Source organism: Alosa sapidissima, chromosome 2 (assembly GCF_018492685.1).
Source record: "Alosa sapidissima isolate fAloSap1 chromosome 2, fAloSap1.pri, whole genome shotgun sequence".
NCBI classification, from domain to species: domain Eukaryota; kingdom Metazoa; phylum Chordata; class Actinopteri; order Clupeiformes; family Clupeidae; genus Alosa; species Alosa sapidissima.
Window position 1 is genome coordinate 8,769,151 of NC_055958.1, and position 20,809 is coordinate 8,789,959.

Consider the following 20,809-nt stretch of genomic DNA (forward strand, 5'->3'; position numbering starts at 1 on the left):
TGGTCTTGAAATTTTGAAAATGCATCGCACTTAGACCTCAGATTACTTGCAAGTACCCCGGCATTACCACAAGGAAGTGGTCGTACGTCAAGTTTGAACCTGACATGGAGATGAGCACTTTTCCATGTCAAATACGTTTTTTATAAATCTGAGCGTTGGCATGGATTTGAGCGTACGCATGGTCTAAGACCAAATCTGTGCGTAAAGAACGCTTTATAAATGAGGCCCCTGGAGCCGGGCCTGGATGCAATTGAAATTAAACTGCCAAATCTTATCAGATTTAGGGTGATACATTTTCAAAGTGGAATGACTATCACAAGAAGATAACATTCATATTTAATGCATTGCATTACTTCATGGAAACAACAACCATTCATAGTTTTCTTTTCCGACTTGTTGAAAATATGTTACGTTTTATGCAATGGAAGCCCAGCTACAGATATGCTATCATCAGATAATAAGCACATAATTATTGCTTGTTATTTGAATACAGACACAGACACACACACAGACAGACACAGGGTATTTCCCATCATTTCTATACTTACATTCTGGTGAATTTGATAACAATTATGAAACATTGGCAATCATAGATGAAGTACAGTTTCAATTCAACAGTTCAAACTGGGCCAGAACATAAAAAATATTTAGAACTGTTCCAGATTCGAGGGTTTTTATCAAGGATGGCGTGGACTTGGGTAGTCAAATATCACAGAATGCATTTCACACAGAGCTCAGCACATAAACAGCAATTTTTTATTACAACAATTGCCATTTTATAGACAGACATTAATTCAGTCGTAATATTTAAATTAATAGAGTTACATTTATATAAAAAAGTATGTTATATGGTGTCATAATTAATCAAAATGACATGAGTATGAGTGACATAAGATCCAGTTGCCCCCTCTCCTCACTCAAACACTGAATAAAAAAAAATCCTCCCTTTGAATGAATGGAATGTTGATGTCCAATGTTTAGCAAGTGTAAGGAAATTCCCGTTTCAAACAAGGTTGAGTTTTTCCAAGTTCAAACTCCAGGAACAGAACAGGAGTACAAACCTGTGCTTTCTATTGAGAAGCACTCAGACAGACAGATGGACGGAGCTGATTACAATATTCTTTCCCCCCTACCTGGGGGCGAGGAAAGTAATTCAAGGGATGACAATATAGTGCTTGGTTTAACAAGCATAATAATAAAAAGTAAGTAGATACTGTAACAATATACTGTAGGGCTTTGCTTTGTAGGCTCTATAACTACCACATTCCATTTTTGTTTTGTTTTATACCCTTAAGAATACCTAGGACATATGTATAGACAGTGTACAAAACTAACATTTCCAGCATTGAAGCAGGCTACAATTAACTTCACTTTAAAGAACATCCCAGATTGGTCAAAGGAATTCCTCTAAAATACATTAAGTCGATCAAAGAAGGCAACAATTCTAGTACTGTTTCAGGTAAGTCATTCCATGTGGATCAAAAGCACATGCAAGACCAATAGAAAAACAGAAACTAACACCATTATGGGAGAACTTCAGTGTGGCCACAATAGTTTCAGATTATACTTCTTTCCCATTTCATATCTCTGAATTTAATTTCAAGATAAGATTCAATGATAAGACAACTACAGGTTTATCTCAAAAAATTGCAATATCGTGGAAAAGTTAATTTTCACCACAATTTATTTCAAGAAGTGAAACTTTGATATATTCTAGATTTATTACACATAGTGACATCTCATTACACATAAAGTACACATAAAGTGAATCTCGATTACTCATGGAAATAAAAATCCAGTATTTTAAAATATTAACATAAAGTTTATAATACAGAAATGTCGACCCTCTGAAAAGTAATTAACCTATCTGACTAATCTCAAATGGTTAATTTTTGTACTCAATACTTGGTTGGATGGACATCAATGCAACATGCCATGAAAGCTATCTGTCTGTGGCACTGCTGAGGTGTTACTGAAGCCCAGGTTGCTTTGATAGCGGCCTTAAGCTTGCCTGTATTGTTTTGTAGTAATACCATGGTCAGCAAACCAGTTACTAGTAGTTTTGGCACAGAGGGCAAAAAAGTCCTGCTGTAAAAGGAAATCAGTATCTCCATAAAAATTGTCAGTAGATGGAAACACGAAGTGCTTTAAAATCTCGTAGTAGAAGGCTACATTGACTCTGGACTTCATAAAAATGACATGATACCTCAAATCATCACTGAATGTGGAAACTTCACACTGGACTTCAAACTTGGATTCTGTGCCCTTCCATTTCCTCCAGACTCTAGAGACCTTGATTTCCAAATGAAATGCAACATTTATTTTCTGATTATTTTCTGAAGAGGACTTTAAACCACTGAGCAACGGTCCTGCTCAGGAAACCGACAATTGTTTATTCTAATATTTTGAGACACTGAGCCTTTGATTTTTCGTGAGCTGTTAGCTGTAATCATCAAGATTAAAACCAAAAAAGGCTTGACATAGTTCATTTTCTGTGTAATGATTCTAGAACATATGAAAGTTCCACTTAAGATGCCTCTGTATGATCATTCTGCCAACAATTATTTTTCAAATGCTGCTCATCAGAAAGGAACCAATTATCAAAATGTTTGCACCTGTATCTTTACATGCCTTATATGATTCTGCAGTTACTGCTGCTACAGATGACCAAAGCAAATCCAGACATGTTTTAGCAGCCTCTAGATCAGGGGTCGCCAACCCGTCGATCGCGATCGACCTGTAGATCTTTGGAACTTTCCCAGTAGATCCCGAGAAAAACAGGAAAAATAAAAACACAGTCACCAAATTCCTGCATGTTCACCAATGTCTACAGGGCCTAAATTTCAGTGCGGGATTGCGGGTATAGTGCATGATTTACATTAAAGGGAAACTTGGCAGGATTAGCTATTTTTTATTTTATATTTCGCCCTCTGCTGGAGAAGTTGTGCATTATGCTATTTCAAACTGGAAAAAGGTAACGATAAAGCACATGGATTTGTTTACAAGTTAGCAAAACGGTAGCATAAGTTCGGCAGAACAATGTGGATGTTACAAGGTAAGAAACACAATTTAAAAACAAGTTTGTTGTTTCTCACTTCTCTTACCGAGACGGTAGTCCCAAAGATGCAATATTGGTTTTCCGCCTGGGGACGCTAGGGGGAGAGGGGAAAGTCACCATTTTCACTGGAACAGGTCATTTAACCATCCAAATGATTTCTAAACGGGTTTATTAAGTTGAAATAATTGCCCTTTAAGTTCCCCTTTAAGTGTCATCATAATGCGAGAAATTTCCGCACATGTTTTATAGCGCTGATAACATTATTCTAATAAGGGAGCGGTGTGAATGCGGGACCGGACAGACCAACGTCTGACTTTCCGAACGTAACCCCATGCAGAGACACACACACGCAAAAAAACACTTTGCAGGTGCGCCCTCCAGGAAAGGAAAACGAAAGTTTAGCGATCAGGAACTGTCAGGAATCACATAGAGTGGCCATGAGACGTGAGGGAACATGGATGTGATCTCCATTTCAGGAACGTAGGCTAATGCGGACGTGCACAGACAGCTACAGACACGGAGCGCATAGTAGGCCTAGGGTACTTTCACTTTCTAGAGTGCGCATTCATTACGTGAAAGATGCTTCATACCAAAACAGCGATCAAACATTATCAAATTTATCTTGACATGTGTTGTCCCAAACAACACGGCAGGTGAAAACATCGTTTTTTCATGCACTGGTCAATTTTGAGATTTTGGGCTAATTTACTACCTTAGCATGTATTCTTCTACACTACTACAACAACAAAGACGTTGTGTAATCCAAATATGGACACTTCCTTTGTATCTGCAACCAATCGTGAAAGTTCAAAAGCGAGTCTAGGCTGAGAATGGAATCTCATTGGCTGTGTTCCAAGGCTGTTTTCTCAAATAGAGCATCACAGTCCCGCCCACAGCCGATGCCAGAAGTAAGAATTCAATACAATTTCTCCATTGACAATTGGGGTATAAGCCATAAAAACGTAATTGCACATGGTAGACTTAAAACCAGCTACGGCTGTACTAAGCGATTGTATATGCTCATATAGACGCCAAAAGTTCATGGGGCACTAACCTTGTTTTGAGATAAATGTCTTTTAATCGCGATGTCTTGGATAAGTACTTCATTACCCACAATCCTGAACAATCCCACAGTGATGCCGGATTGGTGGAAAGGCCGTTATGGTCATAGCAGTCATAGTTTGAAACTTTCTCAGCGAAAATTATTGACAAAGATGGCGGAGTCTTTTACTGCCTATGGCGAAAATCTTAATGTGATTAAAAACTTTGACGAATATTGGTACTTGTATCAACAAGGATTGTGGTTTATACATCACACAAACTTAGTCAGGGCCAATACACTATCAAATAGACCACTGTAAATGTTAGTTTAAACACTCAAAATTTTCAGGTAGCCGACAGGCTAAACTTTAGCATTTCCGACTTTGTATGTCATTACATAATGCAGCTAACATTAGCCTACATGCTGCAACACAGGTATGAATATTATGTTTTAGTGAGTGTCCAAAGAGGTGAAAGCCACTTTAAATCGGGTCACATTATTGACTGTTGTGTCTGAGAGTCAGCTTGTGGGTTTTGTAAGGGCCAGCACGAGGGACAAGACCTACAAAGTTGTGGTGAGTTAAGCAGGGAGGTTGGTAACGTTAATGCTGCTAGTTAACATTAGCTAGGCTACTGTATGATTCATATCAATCATTAACCTAGGAATACTTCTTTGTGCATTTAATGAACATTTTGTGTAATAATTCACGGCAAATTAATAAACTGAATATGGTGGTCCAAGAGCAGACCGGTCCATGCATCAGCCCGACTGAGCAGTGATGACAGCATAGGATGACGGTCAGGTACGAAGCAATGCACCATGTTGCTAACGTTAACGTTATAAAATACACAATCATACATATAAAGTTCAATATCAAAACACTATTATTTACACGATTACTCCTGAAATAACTGCTATTAACTGCACATTCACTATATAAAAAAATCACTGTTTGGAGGAAAGGGTTTGCGTGCTGTCGCCGGTTGGAAATTGTTCAAATGGGTTCGTCTTTGCTTATATTATTCAGTGAGGCGCGGTGGTTTATGGGATGAGTAGTTCCTTCGCTCGGAAATGAAAATATGTACACAGTCTTGTACCTTTGACTTTTTTTGGATTCTCTCTTTGTTTTTTCACTCGAAATGATATGTTGTATGCTTATGAGTTATGCTGTAGCTGGTTAGCCTAAGACATGCTGTAAAACTCTTTAGATACAGATTTTTCCAAAACGTCAATGGGACAAATTAATGGGAATCTTACTTCCGGCACCTAACCGCATTTCGGCTGTGGGCGGGACTGTGATGCTCTATTGAGTTTTTCTCATTTTCCAGTAGAAACATCTCAGCCTATGTACTGTACAGTAGCACCTATGTACACCAAACTAATTTGCATAATTAAACATTCGAATTTCAAAAACTTGTAATACATTTTTTGTTCACACTTGTGTAAGTAATCAACTGAGGAAGTTTCATGGTGATGTCTATTATTTTAAATTTTTACCCTATTCACCTGTAGTGTCTCGCCTTAATCCAATTAGTAAATCAAAACCAAAATAATGCAAGTAAAGACTATGTTAAGTCTCATTGACGCCTCTATAAGGAAAATGCGATTTCGGTTTGTAAAATATATGCCATCCTTGTGTAACCCAGACTAAAAGGTACAGTCACGGATTCACAAGGGGGTAGAGGATGTGATACAGTATTTTTGACCTGATACATTTGCCTAAATAAAAGGCCTTAAATTGTCAGTATTTTGGCTTTGGTTCTCTTTTGACGCTTCAAGGTAGATCTTACCTTTGTTCAGGACCAAGGTCAGGGATCGTGGGCTCAAAAAGGTTGGTGACCACTGCTCTAGATGTTACATTTCAATAGTTTTGGTAGGACACTGTTATTCAAAAGTCAATACACTGTAGGTAATGAAAATGCTTTATTTAAAATTACCTTAACTGGGATAATCCACAGACTTTGCCTCTGCTTCATTGGGCTCCATTTGTTTCAGAAGACAATATCAATGTAAAGTTAGAGTCCTTTCAGGTAAGAGAAAATAGTTGATTCTTGTGAGGTGCCTTCCAACAGTACATTCATCCCATTTCATGTCATGATTATAATGAAATTCAAGACCAGTGCATCATGATTGTCAGTCAAGACAAGTCAAGACAACTTACATACTATTCATAATTCCAGCAATAACAGCTACATAAGTCAAAATAAAAGTTTAAAAATAACACAAAATATAAAGAAAGAAAATGTTGGCTCACACCTTGCCAGTTGAATACAACTTAACATTCCAGCCAATTGAATCAAAAAACAGAACAAATGAGCTTACACATAGCATCACCAGTGTTAATGACAATGAAAAAGTGGTCTGACGTAAATACTTTAACTTATACAAAAGGAACAGTGAAGAGAATTGTAATAGTATAGTGGACTAGCCCATTGGACTACATATAAAAATAAACTATGCATAGTTTGTGAGGTTGTCCGAAAGCAGAATGGTGGTCTTAAAAACATGTCAATGAGTGCTTTGTCTGATCTTAGAGGTCTGTTGTTAGTAGTCCCATGGGCTTGTGGTCATCATCCTTGGGTTGAGGGGCTAGATAGCTGCAAAAAGACAACATTTTTGTAGTCAGCTGCAAATACCACAATCAGAATTGGGACATGCCAGGCTACACCACCTCACCTAAAACATGGCAAATATATTCCTACGAGACTACAGTGGGGCTAATGGGCCCCAGTATAAAAGATTGTGCAAAACAATTTGATAGTGGAGTGTGCATGCCAGAGGGGAGGAAATTAATTGATTTAGACAGAATCAGGGGAAAGAAATGGCTTATGGGGCCCACAAAATATTAACATTTGCATAAAATAAGTTTCTAAAATGTGTACTACTATTTCATTGTTCTGCAGGTGAAATTTTGAGTTAAAATTCCAACGGTCTAAATAACCACCTTGGTAGTTCTAGTAGTTTTGAAATTCTTGGCAATTCTAGTGTCTAGTATCAAAGCTTTAGAGCACAGCATTTAAATCACAGCATAAAGGAAAGGGTTGAAACCCTCAGTATGCTTGGGCAGCTATGCTGCTTGGCCAGTTCAAAGGCACACTTGCAACTGCCAAAAGTCTTAACCCATCTCTAATCCTTGCTAGCTAGAAAGTTAGCAAAAAATAAAGATAGATAGCAACAACTAAAAAAACAAAGATCTTCGATTACTAACCAAGATAGAGCAACGTATGAACGCTGCTCAGTCCTGCACATTCTATTGGGGATCAATAAAGTATCTATCTATCTATCTATGCCAGCTTTGTATATAGTTTGGTTACCTAGCAACGGAGGCTTAAAGACGACAAGTGGGTGCGTTCGCAAAACATAGGCGAACGTTCGCAATCGATTTGAAACATGTTTCAGTTTGCCTTGAACAGAGGCGAACATTCATGGTCTGTTGCTGCATTAATTAAACACCACTTTGCCATCAGAAACATATTTGTGAAAAGCATAGCTGGTACGATATAGAACATTATCGGAATATAGAATCAATATGAACATTTTCTTCAATAATACAGATAGGACTGTAGCTCACTACTTATAAGGTCACTCTATGATGCAGGAGACCGGGGTTTGATTCCTGCTTGCTGCAGCAATTTTGAAAGTGCATTTCTCACAGCTAAACCAAGCTAGATAGATACAGTAGAAATATAGAGATAGAAGGTCGGGCTTGTGGAGCTATAGGCTGCAAAATTTACTACAAATAGGTAAGAAAGCGTATTAGTTATCCACCTCTTTGTCTTATACACCATTAACAAGCATTAACAAGCTGCTTGTTAACACTTACAACTGTTAACAAATATGCTTGTAAGTAACTTAAAAGGCTGCTTATTAACACTTACACGCTGCATGTTAACAGTTAGTTAATGTTATTAACATTAATGTTATTAACTAACTGTTAGTAATGAAGCTAACTGCTTATAATGCACTGTTAATACCTAATCAGCACATGTTATTCTAAAGTGTTACCAAAAATATTTAGGCGCACTGGTGCGAATGACCTCTAACCAAGTCAATGTTTGTCTACAAAATACACCATTGCGTAACATTACTGGGTGCGAACCATAAAATCACGTCGCCAATGCAGCATAAAAACTACACCTCCCATCAACGTTAGCAGTTTCGCGTTGTGACTCGCTAGTTGCTTCTATCAAATTCAAGGGTGCGCGCAGAAAAAGCGGAAAGTTAGACTAGCCAGCCAAGATGCAAAGTAGAACTTATTTATTCAATCCACCGAATTCATCGGATATATGAGGAACAGGATGAGATTCTGAGAATGCAGTGAGAGAAGGAAAAGGTATGCCTTTTAGCCCAGTTTTCGTATTGGCTGCAATATGCAAAATATAGCTGTAGCGAACAGGCACAAAAGTAGCCTCCCGTACTCCAGTTTTTTTCAAAGGTAGAACACTACAGACAACTCGAGGCTTCCATGCATGCTTGTTTGTTTTACACCAAATACAAGCTGAAGTGCAAAACGAAAGTATGCATACAGTACCATTTGCCTACTGCCCCCATCAATGCAGATATTTCAAATAAATATAAATATCATTGATTAGACTGTTGGGTTTTGAGGAAGAGAAAATTCACGGTTTATAGTATTGGGCAGTATGCAGTCAGATAGGTCACCATGGGCATATTTGGATTAGCTACAGGTGGATTCACAAATAAATAAATTGGCCTAGGGACCTACATTTGGCAGGATAGCCTACTTCATATACAGGCTAAATGCAAATATGGCAATGCATTATATTATTTTACATTAACAAAATGTAGAAAAATAGAACAGACTGAAAATAAAGTAGGCACTGATGTTCTTTAAAATCTTGTTTTCTCTAAATGCACTGGCATGTTTAACTGTTCGCTTCAATGTAAAGTTGCATTATGTGTAAGTTAAGTACAGAACTGACCCCCAGATTTTTAAGTGCTCCTGGATTTTTTTTTTTTAGGGTAGAGCCCTGCTTGAAACACAATTGAGGCCTGAAGCCTTAAAGTACATGACTATAGAGTAAAATATGGATTTTTCACAAATTTGTTTGTGTTGGAATACCTATGAATTAAGCTCAGAATCATTTTTAGAAAACAGCCACTGTAGCAGCTTCATGTGTAAAAGTAATCCCTTTTCTTTGATTCTATGACGGTCACTGCCATGCAAATGTAATACTAAATAAAACTAAAATCTCCAGAAGCCATCATTTGACACCAAGCTTTCATTTGACACCAAGATTATTCTTCTACTCAAAGGGGTTCTTGTGTAGTAAGACTTTTATTATCAAGTATAAGTATAAGTATAATATATACACTTTTGATCCCGTGAGGGAAATTTGGTCTCTGCATTTATCCCAATCCGTGAATTAGTGAAACACACTCAGCACACAGTGAACACACAGTGAGGTAAAGCACCCACTAATCCCGGCGCAGTGAGCTGCCTGCAACAACAGCGGCGCTTGGGGAGCAGTGAGGGGTTAGGTGCCTTGCTCAAGGGCACTTCAGCCGTGCCTACTGGTCGGGATCGAATCGGCAACCCTCCGGTTACAAGTGCCGAAGCGCTAACCAGTAGGCCACGGCTGCCCCCTCAAATCAGTAGGCATTAGTGCATTTCCCATTAAAATGTAGCTACGAAACCTTTTTCCTCATTGCATGACGTTTGAGGGGTGTTCTTGTAGGACTCTTACGGTGAAATCGCATGTCAGCGGACTCGTGTGATATCTCCAGAATCGTATGGAATTTTTCAAAAATTCCCTTTTTTCTTTTTCCTTCAGAGCTCAGAGCTTCAGGTGCATCCATTCCACCCAGCCACACCACTTTCAATATTTCACATTTTCCCACCATTTTTAAAAAACTCAAAAGTGAAACTAATCCATCTCCTTTATAGATTACAGAATTCGGTATAAATCATCTACAGACCAAGCCTAACTTAAATTTTGATTCATTAATCCCGACAAGGAGGGACAGATGAAACATTATGCACATTCTGCTTTTGTTGAAATAATTCCTGAACGGTTATGTTTAGAGCTGAAAATGCAACTGTATTTGACAGAGGACAGATTTAGGCTGCTAGTGACAAAATATTAACTTTCAGTTTGGCATGATCTTTTTGTAAATTATGTTTATATATATATTTATATGTTTTATATATTATATTTTGTATATATGTTTTTAGTATGTATTTTTTGGCCTTTTATGCCTTTAATCAGATAGGCTAGTGGAGAATGACAGGAAATGAGTGGGAAAGAGAATTGGGGTGGGATCCGGAAAGGACCACGGGGCGGGAATCGAACCCGGGTCGCCGGTGTACGTTGCAGGTGCCCCAGCCAGTTGCGCCACAGCCAGGGCGTAAATTATGTTTAATTTAAAACTGTTTACATTGTCCTGACTCTCCCTTATGGTAGGCTAGTTGTGAACAACAGGCATGCACAAGATACTAGTGTTGCACGGTGCACCGATACTACAAAAGTATCGCAATACCCTGGAATTAAAAATGTCATGATGCCTAATTTTATTAGTATCGATACTTTTGAGAATGACCGTGTTCTTTTTAAGTAATATGCGTGTGCACAAGGCATGGTTCTAGCGCCTCCTCCCCTAACCTGTGGCTGCGCGTCTTTTCTCCTCTCACACGTAAGCGCAGCTGTTGTGCTATAAACAGCGAGACATGGCTGCTAGTTCAAGTGATTCTATGGTAACACATAATAATAGGCTAATATCAAGTTGATTTGCTCACTTGCATCTCTCAAGTTTGTGTTGCTAACCTACCTACAGTAGGCTGTGGGATTTTGGTCATTTAGGCCTACTATTTGGTTTTAATGTAATTTAGAAATAGGCTAAGCAACCATGGCAAACTTTTACATCTGAAGAGAGATCCTTGCTAACTATCCCGCTAGCTCAGATCACGTCTGTCAATAGTGCTCACTAAAATCATTAATGAACATTGCAAGACACTTACAGTGGGCATCGCTTTCAAATGACCACTTCAGTCACGCATTACGAGGCGTGAAGCTGTGTGAAGCTTTAGTACCACTTTCAGCCACTGTGCGTCGCTCTGCCACTGTACATCGCTCTGCCTGCCGACCCAAATATTTTTTTTTTCCCCCTTTTAGTCCGACCGACTTGCCGGTTGTAAACTTGTGTTAAGACCGACCGTTTTTTTTTTACTCTAAACAACCAATACAAATAAAATACAATTTATTTTAGTAGGCCTAAGTATTGTGAATATAAATTGCCTACATACAAACGTAGGGTCTCTTAAATAAAACCCTGTGGCGTCATCTCTACACCATTGGTTTACGCATGTTAGACTATGGCCTATACGCTTCGTTTCATTAACACAAACATCTCGACTCAACGCTTATTACTTGGCACAAAGCTCTGGAAGAACTGTACCCAGATCTTTTCCCATTCTTTCTCCCCTCTAGTCTAATGGTGACCGTGTTGAAGAATTGAAATTGGTTGTGGTCTATTCAGCATTTCTCAAAATATGGGCTTAACCCAGATTCGAACTCTTGGACAGGGGACTGATAACTGCTGCGTAACGGCGGCTGTCATCAGCCGGCCTTAACGACTGCGCCACAGAATTGACGGCGTGGGTGAATAGGGGATAAATAACAATAGAGTACACAACTGTTTCACCAGCACATTTAAATGACTTGACTAAAACCGTGCATAACTGGAGGTACACCTGTTATCTGAGCAGTCTGTATGTCCTCATTTAGCGAATGCGAGGACGATATGAGTCTGTTGCATAGATGTCCGAGTCACGCATAATGTTTGAAAACCACTGGCTCGTAATCACAATAATTTAACACACGACAGTTGGATACTTCATCATGTTCCCATGCCTACATTTTGGTGAGTAGCATAGAGATCGTTAAAACAATAAAGTATGGCTCTCCGTTTGGGACATCGAAAACTTATACTGTATTTTTAATAGGGTAGGCTACCGTCGGAGATGCTAACTTGCAAAGGCCTCGGGATAACACGTTATCTCCACCATCATCAGTCAATGCCCCCTTGATCAAAGTGGGGAATGAAAGAAAAAGTTTGAGAACCACTGGCTTAACAAGTTACCTGCAGTCCAGAACACACAGAATATTGCAACAGAAAGTTGCCTTTATAATAGACTACTATTTGTTCCAACAGCATTCAAACAAAGCCTTTATGAAAGTGAAAAAAAAAAACAAAGCCTTTATAAAAGTGAAAAAAATATTCAAAATCCATAAGTAGTAAAATAAAATACTGTTACTGTAGTAACTGTATCCCAAGCTTCAGCTTCCCACGTCTGTGACAGGCACACGTGACACTGCTAAATTTTCAGCTTGTTTATACCCCACACTCAACGCGTAAGACCGCTAGCTAGGCCCATCACTGTGGGGTGCGGTAGCCTACTCTCTGGGATTTAAGTCAAGCAATATAACCATACAAATGTTTCAAAATGAGTAATTTCGGCTTTGTCTGAACTGGCCATTGTAGGCTACGTAAAAAATAAACTAGTAGGCCTATCCCCTATCCAATGATATCGGCAAATGTTTGTTTTCCAAAGTAAGAATTTCACTTCACCATGCACCTTCGACAATGAATAGCTCATTACAGTTATGTTACTGTTGAACGTAGGCCTAACTGGTATCATTACAAACATTATTCTGTGTCCTAAAAACTGGCATTTTATGGCATTGTCTCATGTAAGGTCGTTGCAAAATCTAGAGAAATGTGTGAGGTGGTCAGCGGGGGACAATTAAGACACACATTGGATTGTGTTATTACCTGAACATTCCACACTATCCACAGCTGTGGTATCGGGGGCAGGAGGATTACTGTTAACGCAGGCTTTATATAAAATTCTTCAACATTAGGCCTGCCTCGAATGCAGGCTTGCCCAAAATAAAGGCCTGTGGTTTGCGCAGCCTACAGTAAGTAGGTTAAATAACAGACCCGCCACAATGTGCGGTATGATTATGTTTTACGAGCAAGATGTTTTTGGTGCCCTACGCGCACTGCATGTTCTTAAATAACAATGATCATAGCTTAATATTCAACCATTATTTTGTGTAAATGGGCTATGCATTGGGTTAGACACCAGGGGCCATATTCACAAAGCCTTTTATCTTACCACTAGGAGTAGGCTACTCCTAAATAGCAATAAAAGATTTTAGCTAGGAGTTTCTCTTATTAAGTTATTCACAAAGCCTTTCAGAAAAATAACAACTCCTGAACAGATTCTGGAGCTGAGCGCTCTAGAATCTTTGACTAAGAGTGAGTGAGTCTTCGTTGCTATGGATGACGTTATTACTCATACACGAGCTTGACTGAAGTGACCACCTTGATTGGCTGATGATTATAACGCGGGAATGATTCCAAACACCTCCCTTACGATGAGTGGCAGGTGACAGGTCTGAGAATGCGTGCGCTACACAAGGACGGAAGATGATGAATAACTGAATAAAAAGGCCTAGCCTAAATGAATCAAGAGTAAGGCAAAACAAATAGCCTAGTAGCCTAATGAAACATACGGATTGATGTAGTATCTTTGTAACATTATTAAATGAATCTGTTACTATGCCTATGTCTACTTTTGCAAAAGAGAACATTTTAATTTGATTCACAATAATGTTACATTTAATTTACATGTTGACAATGAGTAGCCTAGTTGGTTGTTGTTGGTGGCGTTATTGCATGTTAGTTATGCCAACAATGCAAAATTGCTTCCTCACGATTGGAAGCTCCTGTAGCCGCATAGGATTTCAAAACAGGCGAAATGCCACAAAACCGGTTTGTGAATAGGTCTGTGAGTTAGGAGTCCTCTCGACTTCTTTTAAGCTGTCACAGCTGGTGGGAAGGTGTGATTTACTGGATTAACTGGGCACAAATGTCTGATGCCCCCCCCTGCCCCCCAGTCAACGTGAATCGGGTGGTGGGTTAATAGGCCTATATTGTGAAGATTTTTCTTGCCAACTAAGGCACGAGCGCATCTGTGAGGCCAAGCCTCACCAAGTAGCTCGTTTGTTTACAACTAACATTACATTTAATTAAACTGCTTATAGGCTATGCCGAAATAGTTTTCAACATTTTGAATATTAGTGTCGGGTGAATTAGGAAATGTTCTCAAAGTAGCCTTATGGCTGAAAGCTGCTTGGGATCCCCCCGTCAAGCAAACCATACAAACGCACGCACTCATTGTTTCAAAAGGAGTAATTTCGGCTTTGTCAGAACTGAGCTGTGGACGACACGGCACGGCACACCCAATTGAAAATAAATTAAAGCAACGCAACACAACACAGACCCCGCTTCTCTCGCGTCAGTCACTGACATGAACGAAACACAGAATCCGCTTCTCTCACGGCAGTCACTGACAGTAGCCTAGAATAAATGCATGGGAAAAAAAACTTCCCCATGACAAAGACATCGTAAAACAGTGAAAGTTAATATTTTGTCACTATAACATACATCTGTCCTTTGTCAAATGTGTTATGTTCCAAGTAGCCTAGTGCGTAATTCTGCTTCATAAAGTTGAACAAATACATTTGCTTATTTCACAGAAAAATATAAATAGCCAGTTAGTAGTGATGTAGTACTCGAGTCCGGTCTCGGACTCGAGTCCGGTCTCGAGACCAATTTCTGCTTTCTCGGTCTCGTCTCGGACTCGTTCCTTCAAAGACTCGGTCTTGACTCGGTCTCGGACCACAGTGGGAGGAGAAGGACTCGTAATTTCAGACCGAGTCCTCGAGACCAACGCATTTTTTATGTTCATATAAAAAAACAGACAACACATAACAACAATAATAATAAAATGCAATGTTGACCGGCATTATTTGAAAATGACATCCCATGGTGCAATGCAAAGATACTGCCGTCAGAGCCGTTTATTTATCTCTATGGCTCTGCTGCCGGTGAGTGTCTGTAGGTCAGCATAGTCCATATTAAGACGTTAAGACTGCTCCTCTAAACAATTCCCAATCTAGCTTAGTCTGTAGGCCTAACTGTTGATTATTAACTGGGGTGATATTAAATTATGAATATTAAAACTGCAATTTTTTTATGGTCTTGGTCTCGACTCGGTCTCGACTCCTAAAGGACTCGGTCTCGACTCGGACTTGCTTCCTCAAAGACTCGGTCTTGACTCGGACTCGACTGTATTTGAAAACCAACAGACTCGGTCTCGACTCGGTCTCGACCCTTCAAAGACTCGGTCTTGACTCGGACTCGGCATAGGCGGTCTCGTCCCCATCACTACCAGTTAGGGTCTACAGTGCAGAGTTGGTAAGTTATGGTAGGCCAACTTGGAGTGAACATACAAACAGGGGAAATTCTTTTTCTAGTAGCTGAGTAGCCTCAGGTGCGCACGTAGACATAAGGCCGAACATGCAAGCGCCAATGAATCGTGCTCTCACGACAATCACGCCGTTAAACTTAAATAGGTTAACATCACTCTAAGTTCGCCTTCAAGCAAGGAAAACGATGATTTGAAGACATCTGTTTCGTTGGAAGGGCAAGGGGTAGCAACAGGGCATCACAGAGACAGGCCCGATTGCAGGGCTGTTATGAGAGTATTAAAATATGGGATATTCCACGGGAAAGCATTAAAGCGGCAAGACAGCGGGGGAAGTTAAAATACGTGAGAAACACGGAAAAAGTTGACATGCATTGTTTCGGCCCCCGTGCACAGGGATTATTTGTCATATTATTAATCACATATGATTATTTGTGAAATTGTGCAAACAGGCGCAACACATTTGAAAAGGAAGGACTGGTAGCATGCAAGCTCACGGGAGATTGATTTAAGAACGTTATCACAGTGTGTGGCTGTGGCGCAAAGCAGCGCGGGCGGAAGACAGCGACAATTGGCAGGGGAGGGTCATGTCTTTTTTTAACAATTCTGTCGGAGGGTCATTGAACAATTTCTAGCAGGCAAGGGAGGGTCATGCAACATTTGACTGAAGCACTCAAAATTCCTCTGGTGGCCCCTTCAAAAAATAACGAACAGTCCCTAGATTGCTGCTGGGCTATATGTCTTGGTTCATGTCTGTTAACAACTCATTGCCGTCAAACGCGTAGCCTATCTCGCGGTTGCATCCATTACAAACAAACATGCAATGTGAACGTCTGGGATTTGGAAGAGCACTAAATGCTCTACTGAATAAGCACGAAGTCAAACCTTTAAATGAAAAACACTCTTTAATAATCAAAAAAATAAACCGCTAATGAAGTAAACTTGTGACCATCAAAAACCGTTTATCGCCTGTAACTCCGTGATAACAGGACATAACAGGAAGGCATTTGGCTAAGCAACGGAGGTTAATATGCTCTATATTTTGTCCAAATGATGTCTGTCTATCATCGTTAAACTCGGAGAAAAACAGAATGTTTAATTTGTCCTGCGTTTCTTCTACGGCTGCAAACGGGATTCACTCGCAGTTAACCAAATATTTCTTTATTAGGGCAGGGCATGCTTTCTGGCAATTAAATTATTTCTAAACCAGCCTGCTAAAGTCTGTAGTGAAGTCTGTGTAGTCTGAAGTCTGTGTTTTCCAGGCTCCATTTGTTTTTACGAGACACCCTGCTCACTTGAGCCATCTACCGGATGTTTGGTGTGTTGCAGCGTCTCACTGGAAAAATACAAATTAAAGTCGCGTGATACCGCCTGATCCCACGCGCGGACTGCGAGTGAAGCTGGCCAAGTCGAAGCACTGCCCACTGTATGTCTTCTATGATCCCAGAAAGATTTTCTTCGACTTGTTCGTTTTTTGAACATTTATTTTATCTAATGACATACAAAACATAATTAATTGCATCCACATATCCTTATGCGCAACTTTTATTCACTAGACTAAAACCGTGAGACTGAAGGTTAATTACTCTCACGTATCTCTTAAAGTGACAGGCACTCAATTACACCTACACATCACCAATGTGCACTCAATTAGACCTACACACCACATTAAAGATATGCCTAAGTGTAATAGTTTAAAGATCAATATACTTCAAATTGATAATTATATATGTACTAGTAATTATGCAGAATATATGAAATATGACATAGGCCATCATTTTCCATGTGAGTTTGTGTGGAGAGAGTCAAGCAGAATCTGGGATGGTCACTGGTTTGAATGATCACACTACAGTATATTCAATATTACCGATGACGTCAAGGTGGTGGGGCCCCCAAATCAAATACATTTTTTGAAAAGTATCGAAGAAGTATCGAAATCGCAATTCTTGACTTGGTATCAGCATCGAAACATTAATTTTGGTATTGTGACAACACTACAAGATACAGCTTAAATCAAAGGAGTTGCAGCTTAATTTATTGGCCAACAATTCACTAACTTTACCTCAGTCGCTAGCCCATCTAACTTAGTTTTACATATGCGTGTTACACATACCGAGTAACAAAAAGGGAGCCTTTTGCTCTAAAAGGAGCCACACCACTTTTATGACACTATGCCATTCTGTTGACTCAGAAACATTTTCAGCACATTTGAAAAAAAAAAACCACAATAATACCGACAACATGATCATTTTGGTCACTATAATCGTCATGTTAAATTTCCATACCATTACATCTCTACTGGGGGAAAAGTTACTAAAGCCTTCATCAAGTTGTGACATTTTACTTTCCCTGTCATTTCCTTTGAGCTGATCATAGGCTACTCATCTGAATGTTTTGTTGTGTAATGGCAATTTAGATTGAAGTCTTGCAAATCAAATAGGTTGCGGCTCCACCGTTTCTTTGTCATTTGAATGTAGCTATCAAATAGTGTAAAACAAGAAAAAGTCTTTATAGACAGATTGATAATATCCAGAGGAATTTCTGATGGACATCCTACACAATGTAATATGATTTAAGACTTACACAGTTTATAATCCCTAGTACAGCTGTATCTGAAATATCAACTACAAAAATCCATCTCGCCAGTATATTGATCAGGTTTTAGTTCCCAACAACAGTCTTCATTCCCAATAAATCGATACTTTCATCTTCTATAAATATGGAAAACAATAAATCTTCCAGTGAGAGCACCATGAAGCATAAAGTACAGCGATTCACAAAAAACAGCCAATAAACCAAATAACGTCATGGAAAACTGAATGAAATGACAAATAACTTTACCTGCTGGATTGGACATGGGTATTAGATAGAGTTGTTTGTGAGGTCAACGGAAACACTTCTTGACGCAAGAGGGATGTCTCTACTGTACAATCATGTCCAGCCAAACCATTAGTGAATGTGCCAGGCTAGAGATGAAAAGTAGAATACACAAGTGACACATTAGAGTAGTAATACACCATTTTTGAGAAACACTTCAGAAAGCACAAGAGGACAATATCAACAATTAGGGGCTAGACATTTTCTTAGATTTAAGCCATTTTTAAAACAGTAGTTGCAAACTCAAATATACTTTTACAAAATATAGCCAAAAGTGGTGAGGAACGAGCCAAACATCTTTGGTTCTGCGACCCATGACATTTCGTCATACACTCACATCTGATATCTGCACCAAATTCACTTACACCTGTTGTGTGTGTCAAATTCCATATGTTTTTGTAATAAGCGAGATTTTAAATCTACTTATTTAACACAAGGTACATGGCCAAGAGGTAGGTATATAGGTATATAGGCACGCCTATCCAGGTAAGGGCTTTCTGCTTGAAATGTCCGTGGGGCGATTAAAAGTTGTTTAAAAGGAACTGTGAGTGTGGTTCTTTTTTCTTCATTCAGCACCCAGTGTATAAAGACTAAGGAGGTGTTGAGCACGTTTTTCCATTGTTTTACGAGTTACTGTTTGTAAACGCTGCTCCATCGAACATGATGATTTACGATGATGTCGAGAAGCTTACTGAAGCAAGAGCAACCACATTCACCTATACAGAGTGCGAGTCCAGAGGGATACTGTTTCCTTGAGCAACTCTGCAAGAGGGAAACAAGGTCTCGCTTCATGGCACAGTGTTATCCCAATACTGGCGCAACAGTAGGATTCCATGGGGCCTACGAATCAACAAAGAACCCACACTAGGACGAGACAACATAGAGTTCTGCAAGAAGTGGTGCGCCATTCTGAAAAAGTGTTCACTAGATTTAATGCTGTCGGTGATTGAAAATGAGAAGCTGGCCAAACTACGCACAGAACTGGACGGTCTACACAACGATATGACCGAAAAATTGACACCAGAAAAACTCAAGAAAATTATGGACTGATAAAAAGATTGAGATCTACAAACGTGACTTAGAACAACACAAGATGACTAAATATCGTTGGAACGCGCTGGACTATCGTGATGGCCGCGTTTACCCTTGGCTGTCGGGCAGAAGGGTGAGACTACCCAGGTATCAGAGAAGACTACCCAGGTATCGGAGTCACCAGTGCGTCATCTAGCCCTCAGCACTGATATGGAATCGACCAGCGGGCTTTTTTTTATGCTCAGCCAAAAAGCCCACACCGCAACCGCTTCCACCCTTGGCATCGGGACAGGGAAGAGGAGGAAAACAAGGCGAAGGTTAGCATCTCCAGCTGGGAGTTAACTGAAGAACAACACAAACTACTGTCACGAGGTCTGTCCTTTGTTCTAACGTGGAAGTGTTTTTAAGACCTTTTTAAGAAAATTATATAAAAACAATACCACCATTTCACAGCCTATCACACAGACCTACCGGCAAAGAAAAACAAAAACTTCTAATTTGTTCATTTATTTCTCAAAATGTGAAAATGTGGACTGTGTATAGCATTATGGAAGAATGATGAAACATTGCAGCATAGTAGTGAGGAGTGAGGAAAAGGACGAAGGTTAGCATCTCCAGATGGGAGTTAACTGAAGAACAACACAAACTACTGTCACGAGGTCTGTCCTTTGTTCTAACGTGGAAGTGTTTTTAAGACCTTTTTAAGAAAATTATATAAAAACAATACCACCATTTCACAGCCTATCACACAGACCTACCGGCAAAGAAAAACAAAAACTTCTAATTTGTTCATTTATTTCTCAAAATGTGAAAATGTGGACTGTGTATAGCATTATGGAAGAATGATGAAACATTGCAGCCTAGTAGTGAGGAGTGAGGAAAAGGACAAAGGTTAGCATCTCCAGATGGGAGTTAACTGAAGAACAACACAAACTACTGTCACGAGGTCTGTCCTTTGTTCCAAAAGAGCTGACTCTTTCACCACAAAAGTTGAGTTGTTTAAGTTTTTCAGAACGATAAGATTAAAGGCTTTCTATTTGAAGGATACAATCAAAAGTGGTGTAGAGTCTGTGAATAGCGATGGTCAGTTACATGCATTAGGTTCTTCCATTAGGGATGGGCAATGATCAGTGAATAGTCGAATAGTTGTAATTGCGTCGGAATACCAAATAATGAATGTGACTATCATTATCTCCACTACTACAGAAACTCAAGAAAAAAATAAAAGAAACAAGCACTAGAAAGGCAGACATGTTCCTGTACACATTAGATTCAACCAGAATGTCGCTAGAGTGTCGCTAAAGCACCAAAACCTCCGCGATACATATTTATTGTATCATATAATAACAGAACAGAAGAAGAGCGTACTGTCTGTCTTGCAACCGTTAACTGCGGCGTGGTGTGAACGATGCAGACTCAGCCGATTCCGTTTGGAACTCAAGTTCAGTGTAAACTATGTCAAGGGAAGCTGGCATACCACAGATCGACCACAACCATGCACAAC

The 20,809-nt window shown here is 39.5% G+C and overlaps 1 protein-coding gene across 2 annotated transcripts in view; it reads right to left on the reverse strand.

The window, feature by feature from the left end:
- Nucleotides 1-6,010: 6,010 nt before the first annotated feature.
- Nucleotides 6,011-20,809, reverse strand: part of epb41l5 (erythrocyte membrane protein band 4.1 like 5) — a 293,140-nt gene continuing 278,341 nt past the window's right edge. For both annotated transcript variants that reach the window (XM_042066156.1, XM_042066163.1), the window contains 2 exons: nt 18,238-18,362; nt 6,011-6,697 (listed from right to left, as the gene is read on the reverse strand). In XM_042066156.1, coding sequence (XP_041922090.1) covers nt 6,631-6,697; nt 18,238-18,362 — 192 coding nt within the window. In that variant the 3' untranslated portion in view covers nt 6,011-6,630. The remainder of the gene's footprint in view (nt 6,698-18,237; nt 18,363-20,809) is intronic.